This window comes from Apium graveolens, chromosome 6 (genome assembly GCF_009905375.1).
Source record: "Apium graveolens cultivar Ventura chromosome 6, ASM990537v1, whole genome shotgun sequence".
Taxonomy (NCBI): Eukaryota; Viridiplantae; Streptophyta; class Magnoliopsida; order Apiales; family Apiaceae; genus Apium; species Apium graveolens.
Genome location: NC_133652.1, coordinates 34,998,206 through 35,008,465, shown reverse-complemented (window position 1 = coordinate 35,008,465; position 10,260 = coordinate 34,998,206). Strand labels below are relative to the sequence as shown.

At 35.2% G+C, this 10,260-nt stretch overlaps 2 protein-coding genes across 4 annotated transcripts; both read left to right on the top strand.

Annotated features, from left to right (window-relative positions):
- The first annotated feature begins 2,681 nt into the window (after window positions 1-2,681).
- On the top strand, window positions 2,682-3,714 carry LOC141668411 (zinc finger CCCH domain-containing protein 11-like). 3 transcript variants are annotated; one of them, XM_074475296.1, is made up of 3 exons: window positions 2,682-3,016; window positions 3,263-3,347; window positions 3,625-3,695. In XM_074475296.1, exons 1-3 carry the CDS (start codon window positions 2,837-2,839, stop codon window positions 3,678-3,680), a joined length of 321 nt encoding a protein of 106 aa, XP_074331397.1. In that variant the 5' UTR covers window positions 2,682-2,836; the 3' UTR covers window positions 3,681-3,695. The 3 variants fall into 3 exon arrangements, with proteins under 3 accessions (XP_074331397.1, XP_074331398.1, XP_074331396.1); XM_074475297.1 differs by having other exon boundaries at window positions 2,683-3,016; window positions 3,665-3,714; XM_074475295.1 differs by lacking the exon at window positions 3,625-3,695 and having other exon boundaries at window positions 2,683-3,016; window positions 3,263-3,614.
- A 2,123-nt stretch (window positions 3,715-5,837) lies between these two features.
- LOC141664889 (uncharacterized) lies at window positions 5,838-9,599 on the top strand. Its single transcript, XM_074470846.1, has 11 exons — window positions 5,838-5,918; window positions 6,049-6,303; window positions 6,426-6,569; window positions 6,695-6,767; window positions 6,846-6,967; window positions 7,054-7,795; window positions 7,881-7,962; window positions 8,062-8,131; window positions 8,240-8,419; window positions 8,638-8,698; window positions 8,800-9,599. Exons 1-11 carry the CDS (start codon window positions 5,838-5,840, stop codon window positions 8,964-8,966), a joined length of 1,977 nt encoding a protein of 658 aa, XP_074326947.1. The 3' UTR covers window positions 8,967-9,599.
- Window positions 9,600-10,260: the final 661 nt, after the last annotated feature.

The following is a 10,260-nucleotide window of genomic DNA, read 5'->3' as shown; positions in this document are numbered from 1 at the left end:
TGTCTTGTCGATATCTTCAGTTCCCTACATAGACATTTTGACTTGTTGATATCTGAGATCTCTATATGTAGGTTGACTTATCGATATCTCTTGAGACTTCTCAATAAGTCATTTTGGACTTTTCGACATACTTCTCGATATCCTTTGATCTGTGACTTTTTGATATCTGACTTATAACATTTTTCCTAGAATAATTTTATTCAAATCCAACATGCTATACTTCTCTCTAAGGCATGATCAGGAATTGATCTTCTTCCAGAGTTTGTTCCTTAGCTTGAAGGTTGTTCACAGAAAAATCTCCAAGTCTAATTTATTAAACACTTTTACAGACTCAAGAAATACAATTACAAAATACAAATATAGATTATCATACAACTAGACTTTAGGGCTGCCAATATAACTTAGTCTTGTTATGTACAGGCCTATATTGCACAACAATATACTTATTGAAGGAGCCAAAGTGATCATGTCTATAGGTGTAAAGTTATCACTTTCAACCCTGATGGAAAGAAAGTTGGTTTCTTGGAACTGGATGACTTGCCACTTGGAAGATCTAATCTACATGATCTCAGAGCTGCTATCTATAAGAACGATGAATCTACATAAGAGCTCAAGGATATCAAATAGAGGATGAAGATGTATTTAAATGTTCTTGAAGCAAATATACTCAAGAAATATTTTGATGATGCTTTTGGATTTAGTAGAGTTCAAGACTGAAGTTAAAATCTGAAAGCACTGACTGTAAGATAGTTTACTTGTTTATATTTCTGCGTTTAGATAGTTTTGACATCATCAATTAGGAACTTGTACATATTTACTTAATGCACAACTTGGGGGAGATTGTTAGAAGAATTTGATGATATCAGTATTTAAACTATCAGAGTTTATTGATCAACATTTGATATCGATATTTGATGAATGTGATGTTATCAACATTTACCATCAGTATTTGCTGATAAGCTTTTGTCATCAGGATTTACTCACATCAGTATCTGTCGAGCCTAAAATCAGAAGATATTAAAGGAGGAAATATTTGCAGAAATATGTCGGTGTAAAACTTTACTTATTGTAGCAATCAGTAGATGGATATGTTGTAGGATTCCTTATTGTATTTTAATAGAATTCTTTATTGATTGTGTAACTGTGCAGTATATAAGCATATGTTAGGTTTAACTAGGCATTACGAATATTGTTATATTATTCACATAACCAACAACTCTCAAGGATATCTGTTCATCTTTTAAGAGAGTATTATAATCAGTTTTTATACATCAATTATAAAAACTGTTGTTTCAATTGTGTTTGTTATCTCGATTTGATTATTTAACTGTATTCGCCCCTCTACGATTGATTAACATGCATATTACTGATGAGCCATGTGAATAAAGTGATCATATTTTGAGAAGCCCATCTAGCCATATATGCAGACAAAACCTACAAAAGATGTAACAACCTAGCTGGTTGTAAATGCTTTGACTTGTTTATTTTGAAAAACTCCAAATTAAATATCAGATGATTTTCTTTATTCAATGCCAATACATACTTTTCTCACTTGAATCAAGTTCTTACTGTGAAAACGTCTAATTATTTTTATATAATTATTTTCACTATTTTCACGTGAATCAAGTCATATTTTTATTACCCTAATTACAAAATATAAGTATATAACCAAATGATTTATTTTATTTAAAAAAATTTATATTAATACTGGTCGCTAAATAAATACTCTCTCCATGCTTTTTAATTATTTTAGGGAAATGTTAAATCCAGAGCAGGATTTTAATTTCCAGAGCAAAAGTACTCTGAAAAGACTGAATTATTCTCGCATTAATTTTTATTAGGATTATTGATGTACATTCAGAGGGGCATTTTAGTCTTTACAAATGTCTTTTGCTCTGGAAATAAAAAAGCTGCGCTGGATATAACATTTTCCTTGTTTTATTTACATTTTTGAGAGAGTGTTTGACACATAATTAAAAATATAGTTATGTAACTTATTTTTACATTTTTTTTGTGAATATAAATTGAATATTTAAATTTTTATTTAGAAAAAAATTATAAAAAAGGTTAACAAAATTATATTTTATATACATTTTAAAATACGTGTCAAAAAGTCTTACCCAAATCTATACTATATTATAATAGCCGGAATAGAGATAATTTGGTTCAACGATAATTCCCTAATTTTGATTATTACAAAAATAGATAAATAGTGTTATATATCTAATAAACTACTAAATTATTAAACTACTACTAAATATACTATACTTATCCTACTAAACTACGAATACAACTTATCCTATTATTAAAATATATAAATGCTAAACTACTAAATTGTTAAAATACTAGAAATAGTCTATTTATTCTACTAAATTACGACCACATGTTATTCTATTATTTTTATTATAAATTTATAATCATTATATATTTATATAAATATTTTAAAAATATAATATAACTTGATAAATAAAAATTTAAAATATTAATGAAAACCGTGTATCGCACCAGATTTATGCTAGTATAAATAAGTGTAAGGGACGGGAGTAGTATTTATTCCTGGTCTGTGTTGCCTGATCAATTTGGTGAAAGAAATGATCTGGGCCGAAAAAAGTGTCACGACAATTAAGCCCGCTAAAAAAATTTCGGGCTTTCTCCGGCCCGTCCACTACTATATGTCCAAAAACAACTCTCCTCGTTACTCACACTCTCTTCTCTCTCATATATCCCCAAATTAGAGATACATCAATCAATATTCAATACACACAGGAGAAACACACTTGACTAAACCCTAATTTAATTTAAATCGAGAAAATAATCGTCGAATCGAAGCACGAAAATGCCTCCGAAATCAGCACCGAAAGCATCGAAACAAGATATTGCAAAGAAGCAAAAATCAGTTGAAGATAAGACATTTGGATTGAAGAATAAGAATAAGAGTAAAAATGTTCAGAAATATGTTAAATCTATTGAAGCTTCTGCTATTCCTAAGCCTGATCCTTCCAAACTCGCTGCAAAGGTACTATCTTTTTTCAGAATTTTATGTATTCGTGTGTGTGTGTTGATATTTCTGTTTGATTGTTCATAAAGGTGGAGGCTTTATTGAAAATTGTATAGATGCTTATGTGAGAGAGATACAGAGAGATAGGGGAGAGAGAGGGAGAGAGAAAGAGAGAATATGAGAAGGGAGACAGAGAGAGAGAGAGAGAAGATGGAGGGAGAGATTTTATTGGATGTTCGATTTTGATGTTTTTTGGGTTTGCAGAAAAAGAAAGATGAGGAGAAGGCTAGAGAGAAGGAGCTGAATGATTTGTTCAAGATTGCTGTTGTTCAACCTAAAGTACCTGTTGGTATATTTCTGTTTTTTAGGTTTTTTAATTTAATTTCTTGTTTCCGAACTTTTAATTGATTTTTGGATCTGTCTACTGCATAGTTCAAATATAGAATATGCAGACAACATTATTAAGAATGATTACAAGCAAATGAAATAAAAAAAAACAGAACTTTGCATTCATAGACCAATTAAGAACTCACCAAATATATGTACAACCCTCTTCAGTTGTTGCAGCTGAAGAATTTGTATTTTGAGGGAGATATACTTGTACGAATCTAATATTTTCTTGATAGGTTTGTCGAGATTTAAGTTTTATTATGAATTTAATGTCAGGGTTCCTTGCTTTTGAATCCGAGATGATCGTCTGATATAATGTGCAACCACAGAATGTTTATGTTTGACAGTCTCCGGAGGCTCCTTTGTATTCATGGGTTCATCCTTAGTCCCCTCAGGCTGTTCAGGCCCCATTGTATTCTTGAGTTTCCCCGCAGTCCCCTCAGTCTCCACTTCATTTTTGTCCACAGGCCCCTCAGGCTGTTTAGTCCCCAGTGTATTCTTGAGTTGCTTTGCAGTCTCCTCAAGCTCCATTACACTCTCCACAGGCTCCTTAGGCTTATCCAGATTTTGATGAACATACATCTCCCCACGTTGTTCAGGCCCCAATACATTCACGGGTTGCTCCGCAGATGGCTCCGCAATTTGAGGATGAACAGTTACAATGTTCGAAGTTTTTGGAGTGGAACTTAGGTTAATCAGCAGAGCTTCTGGCTCTGTGTATCTGCAGGCATCCTTCATTGAAAGAGCTTCAATTAACCTCCAGTCATCTCTATCATCTATTCCCTGTTGATGTTACAAGGAACAAACTAGAAATTAAATTAATATTTTCTAAAGGACAATAGATTGCTACTTATGTAATATGAATTTACCAAATATTGAGTTTTCAAGTCTTCAACAAGACCAAAATCATTGATTTCCGAGAGGTAATCACCCTCCAAGGATCCCTCTAGTACCTGTCTTGCTTGCCCGATTACATGTGCAAGCATGACACCTGCATAGCTTAAAATATAAAAAATTAGTCAAGAAGGAATATTACACACACATGGGGCTTTAATTTGCCTAAACTCACCCTCACAAGCTTTCTGAAAAAGTGGCGTGTGGTGGCCATGGTCAAGTCCATGGTCAAGTTGAGAACAAAGACCACATTTATTGATCTAAAAAACATATAAAAAAACCTTAGACATATTAGGAAAGCCTTACTTATCACAAGAGAGAGAGGAAAGCTGATACTTACGTCTTCGAAGTTCAGTTCATCAAGCTTCAATTTCCATATTTCTTTCTTCCTCCTAATCACCGGGTATTTATCTGCCGGTACTAGAGCTGACTTAAGTTTCATGTCCTCGAGAACCAACTTCGGAATTTTATCATAAATGAGTGCCTAACACAGTCAGGAACACAATCAAACTTGATAAATGAAAAAACATTGAAAGTTGTATATTTGTGCAATCATAGCATGGTAATATTCTAGAAAAACATAAGAGCACGCACAAAAAAGAATACCTGAAAAACAGTACTGCAAGCACTAAATGTCCGAGTGTTCTTCTTAACAGCCTTATAAATTCTGTCAAGTATTGCTTGAGCCCAATTAATTGATTCAAATGTGGACGCGTCAACGCAATACTTGTAGTTCTCACTCCTGATGTATGCTTTTTCGCTAGATGGAAGGAAAATCTGGTCAACCACAAACAAGCGAACAAGCTGCTTGTATTGGTCTTTCTGTTCATCCGTTTCCACAGGCATGCGCCTCAAAATCTCTATCAAGGAGTGACAACTCAATTCCTTCTTAATCCTGTTTTTGTGCTTCTCCTTGTCGTTTCTATCTTTTTTCTCCTTTTTCTCATTCTTAGAAACATACAACTGTTTTAAACTATCCACAAAAGGTGGAAGCCGCATCATTTTATCCTTCCCCTGCATCTCAAATTCCCTGATTGGCTTACCGGTATGGTTGATTGATAGTGAATCTGCAACCCGGTGTGCACAAAAACTGATTTCTATTCCCTCTTTGATCTTGAAGATACCTCTTTCTTGATCAAAAAAATCACAAAATAATTGAATGAGGGCAGCGGAGCAGCCACTCCCCTCCTTCACTCCCAATAGTTTGTAAATCTGGGAATCTTTAAAGAGTTCTCTTTTAAGAGAAACAGCCTCCTCATGTTGAGCATCAAGTACATCAGCTTCTGATTGTATGGTAGAATCATGTGTCTGAAATATTTTTTTGATGCTTATTAGCTGTCCTACTAAAGTAGCTAACTTTTCCACATGCGGCTGTGCATCTTGTACATCATGCGGCTGTGCATCTTGTACATTAGATTCATTATGCTTGAGTTCTTTAGACAAATCCATGTCGATGTCCCTGTCATAATTATTTGAACCATGTTAATAACCAGACCAAAACCCCTTACTTACGAGTAGTTCGCTACTATTTATACTAGCAGTCTCGTAGTATAAAATGGGGGGTGTTTACCTAAATACTCGGGGTGTAATGAATATGGGTGTTCAATCAGAAACACCCAATATTCAGCACACCCCAGTTTTTAAGGAAACACCCCATATTCCTTACAACCCCAGATTTCCCCCACCACAATTGTTATACAAGGAATATATCTGAACGTAAAAGAACCACAAATTCGGGTGATGATATCTGAACGTAAAAGATTTAGCCAAACACCAATATATTTCTAACACCCCCATGTTACAAAGCACCCCAATACAAGCAGCTTGTTCGCTTGTTTGTGGTTGATCAGATTTTCCTTCCATCTAGCGAAAATGCATACATCAGGAGTGGGAACTACAAGTATTGCGTTGACGCGTCCACATTTGAATCAATTAATTGGGCTCAAGCAATACTTGACAGAATTTATGAGGCTGTTAAGAAGAACACTCGGACATTTAGTGCTTGCAGTACTGTTTTTCAGGTATTCTTTTTTGTGCGTGCTCTTATGTTTTTCTAGAGTATTACCATGCTATGATTGCACAAATATACAACTTTCAATGTTTTTTCATTTATCAAGTTTGATTGTGTTCCTGACTGTGTTAGGCACTCATTTATGATAAAATTCCGAAGTTGGTTCTCGAGGACATGAAACTTAAGTCAGCTCTAGTACCGGCAGATAAATACCCGGTGATTAGGAGGAAGAAAGAAATATGGAAATTGAAGCTTGATGAACTGAACTCCGAAGACGTAAGTATCAGCTTTCCTCTCTCTCTCTCCTCTCTCTCGCTCTCTCTCTCTCCCTCTCTCCCTCTCTCTCTCGTGATAAGTAAGGCTTTCCTAATATGTCTAAGGTTTTTTTATATGTTTTTTAGATCAATAAATGTGGTCTTTGTTCTCAACTTGACCATGGACACCACACGCCACTTTTTCAGAAAGCTTGTGAGGGTGAGTTTAGGCAAATTAAAGCCCCATGTGTGTGTAATATTCCTTCTTGACTAATTTTTTATATTTTAAGCTATGCAGGTGTCATGCTTGCGCATGTAATCGGGCAAGCAAGACAGGCACTAGAGGGATCCTTGGAGGGTGATTACCTCTCGGAAATCAATGATTTTGGTCTTGTTGAAGACTTGAAAACTCAATATTTGGTAAATTCATATTACATAAGTAGCAATCTATTGTCCTTTAGAAAATATTAATTTAATTTCTAGTTTGTTCCTTGTAACATCAACAGGGAATAGATGATAGAGATGACTGGAGGTTAATTGAAGCTCTTTCAATGAAGGATGCCTGCAGATACACAGAGCCAGAAGCTCTGCTGATTAACCTAAGTTCCACTCCAAAAACTTCGAACATTGTAACTGTTCATCCTCAAATTGCGGAGCCATCTGCGGAGCAACCCGTGAATGTATTGGGGCCTGAACAACGTGGGGAGATGTCTGTTCATCAAAATCTGGATAAGCCTAAGGAGCCTGTGGAGAGTGTTATGGAGCTTGAGGAGACTGCAAAGCAACTCAAGAATACACTGGGGACTGAACAGCCTGAGGGGCCTGTGGACAAAAATGAAGTGGAGACTGAGGGGACTGCGGGGAAACTCAAGAATACAATGGGGCCTGAACAGCCTGAGGGGACTAAGGATGAACCCATGAATACAAAGGAGCCTCCGGAGACTGTCAAACATAAACATTCTGTGGTTGCACATTATCTCAGACGATCATCTCGGATTCAAAAGCAAGGAACCCTGCTTGATGAATCGAACAAACAGGATGACGCTGAAAGAGGCCGAAGGAAGAGAGAGCAAAACGAAATCCTGATAGAGCAAAAAAGGAAACGGTCAAAGTCTGTAGATGATTCAAGCTATTTCAAAAAAACTCTCATCCTTGATATAAATGGCATTCTTGCTGATATCGTTCCAGAAAATGTGGTGACGTCCTCACGTACATCTAAGCAATACAAGATACTGAAAAATAAAGCAGGTAAAAATTATATGTAAACTTTTCTAATCAAGTCAAATCAACTTTTTGATGTGCTGATTTTAACTTAGCTACCCTTTTTTGTTAGTTTTTAAGAGGCCTCACGTTGATGATTTTCTGAAATTCTGCTTTGAGAGATTTAACGTAGGCGTATGGTCATCGAGATTAAAGTATGCGTCCACCCTTCCCTTGTAATTTGGATATTTTCATGTCTATGGAATATACACTTATGTATTTAACTTTTTAATTTGTTTACAACATTACTGTAGGCGTAATTTGGATCCAGTTATTGACTATGTTTTCGGAAATAATTACAAGTCAAAGTTGGCTTTTCAATGGGTAGGTTGTTTACATGTTTGTTTCCTCCATTTTTTTTTCCAGGATATTTGTAATCTCAAGCTATTCAGATTTATCATCCCGAAAATATGTTGCAAATTGTTTTTGCAGGATCAGGAACATTGTACTAATACAGGTCTCAAAGTCGCGGGGAATAATCATAAACCTTTGTTCCTAAAGGAAATTAAAAAACTCTGGGAGGATCCTGAGCTTAGAAAGGTTATTGGGGATCTTAATGAAACTAACACACTATTGATAGATGACTCACCCTATAAAGCCCAAAAAAACCCTGTAAGTTCTATTATGTTCAGTTTATTGTTCTTTCCCTGCATGTGTTTTTAGTTACATCATCGTAGTTGTCGTAATCCGACTATCTTAAATTGATCATTAGCTAATTAATTCCTTATATTCGTTTGTGTTTTTAGTTACATCATCGTAGTTGTAATCCGACTATCTTAAATTGATCATTAGCTAATTAATTCCTATTTGTATGTGTTTTCATCTTTCAGCCAAACACATCAATTTTTCCGCATACATACAAGTACAATAGTTCGGACGATCATTTACTAGGCAAGTTTGTGTTGCCAGATATTCTTCTCATTGAATGACTAGATATGTCTATGATCCATCCCTATTGTGGCATTGTGTAGCCTGATATCTATCTTATGCAGATTATAGTTTAATGAATGATTGTCTCCTGGTTGCTTCTAATTGCAGAAGATGGGGGGATCTTCAATTGTACCTAGAAAAACTATCCTCAGCTCCTAATGTCCAGGAATTTGTTAAGAAAAACAGTTTACTCTCACAGGAGTCGGATATTCTCACAGGTACAGATTAAATGTGCACTCAGGAGCAGACTATTTGCATTTAGGAGCAGAGTCTACGATATACGTTAAGCCTCTTCATCGTATTGTATTATGTTTTATCTAAACATCTTTGCTCAATCGATTAAATCAAACACCACTATGAGTAATCAACCCGAATCATCCGACTCGTAAGCACTCTCTCCGATCTTTAATTCGATTTGATTAGATTTAATCGTGTGTTTTGTGTTTACCAATGTGTTTTTTCTTGAGCGCAAGAAGGCAGCGAATTGTTTGGTGTCGTATGTAAAGGTTGAATCTTTTTGTATTTCTTTGATGGTATTGTTGGTTTTTGAAGTTGGGGTTTTGGTTTTGTGTTTGATTTAGCTAGGATTTGTAAAAGATGGGTTTTGATTGGTATGTTTTGGTAATGGTGTGTAGGGTTGATTTGATTGGTTTATGTGGCATATCCACCTCTTATTGCATCTTTTTGTAGACTTTGATCTCGTAAATTCGATGGTTTCTAATCAGAGGTTTACATACATAGTATGGATGATGCTTTAAGAAGTGCTTAAGTTATGAAAGTATATAGACTGAGCTGTCTTATACTGTTTAGTAACTATTAAATGAATCCGTTTAACCATCTCATATAGGATCTTATCACTCCTTTCTTTGAATTCGTATATTTATTTCTGGGAAAAAAGCTAATTGAATAGTGAAATTAGCTTGAAACCTGCTCTTGAGAACAGGTTTTGAGAGCAGGAGAGGTTTAAGTTGTTCCTAACTGGAAACCTGCTCTTGAGAACAGGTTTTGAGAGCTTCCTAATTGTAAATGAAAATAGGTCATGTAGAGTACAAAATATACACACATAAAGTACAAACATAAAGATAACATTCACTTGCATGAAAAGACTATGCACTAGAAAAAGATTAGCCCTTCATATTTTCTGTAATGTTGGCATGTTGCATTACTTGAATAGTCATTGTTTATGATAGAATTAAAATTGTTTAAGTTGTTTATGACTGAAAACCTGCTCTTTAGTAGGGGTATTATCCGGTAAACTGGGGGTGTAGTAAATATATGGGGGGTGTTATAAATATATGGGTGTTGAAAACGAAAGTTGGGGGTCTTAAAATATAGGGGTGTTTAGATACAAAGTTGGGGTGTATTTTATATAGGGGTGTTCCGCGATAAACTGGGGGTGTAACGTATATTGGGGTGTTGTATAAAGAAAGTGGGGGTGTTAACCGGGGGTGTACAGAATATAGGGGTGTTAAGAAAAAAGCTGGGGTGCTCTAAATATTGTGGTGTTTGGCTATAAAGTCAGG

What these genes read in the sequence shown, in the direction of transcription:
- LOC141668411 (XM_074475295.1), top strand. Translation starts at nt 2,837, where the DNA reads ATGCCTCCGAAATCAGCACCGAAAGCATCGAAACAAGATATTGCAAAG. An exon ending in CTTCCAAACTCGCTGCAAAG is followed by an intron (nt 3,017 to 3,262) that starts GTACTATCTTTT and finishes TTGGGTTTGCAG; the next exon opens with AAAAAGAAAGATGAGGAGAA.
- LOC141664889 (XM_074470846.1), top strand. Translation starts at nt 5,838, where the DNA reads ATGGGGGGTGTTTACCTAAATACTCGGGGTGTAATGAATATGGGTGTT. An exon ending in CCAATATTCAGCACACCCCA is followed by an intron (nt 5,919 to 6,048) that starts GTTTTTAAGGAA and finishes TAAAAGATTTAG; the next exon opens with CCAAACACCAATATATTTCT. An exon ending in TTCGGACGATCATTTACTAG is followed by an intron (nt 8,699 to 8,799) that starts GCAAGTTTGTGT and finishes TATCTTATGCAG; the next exon opens with ATTATAGTTTAATGAATGAT.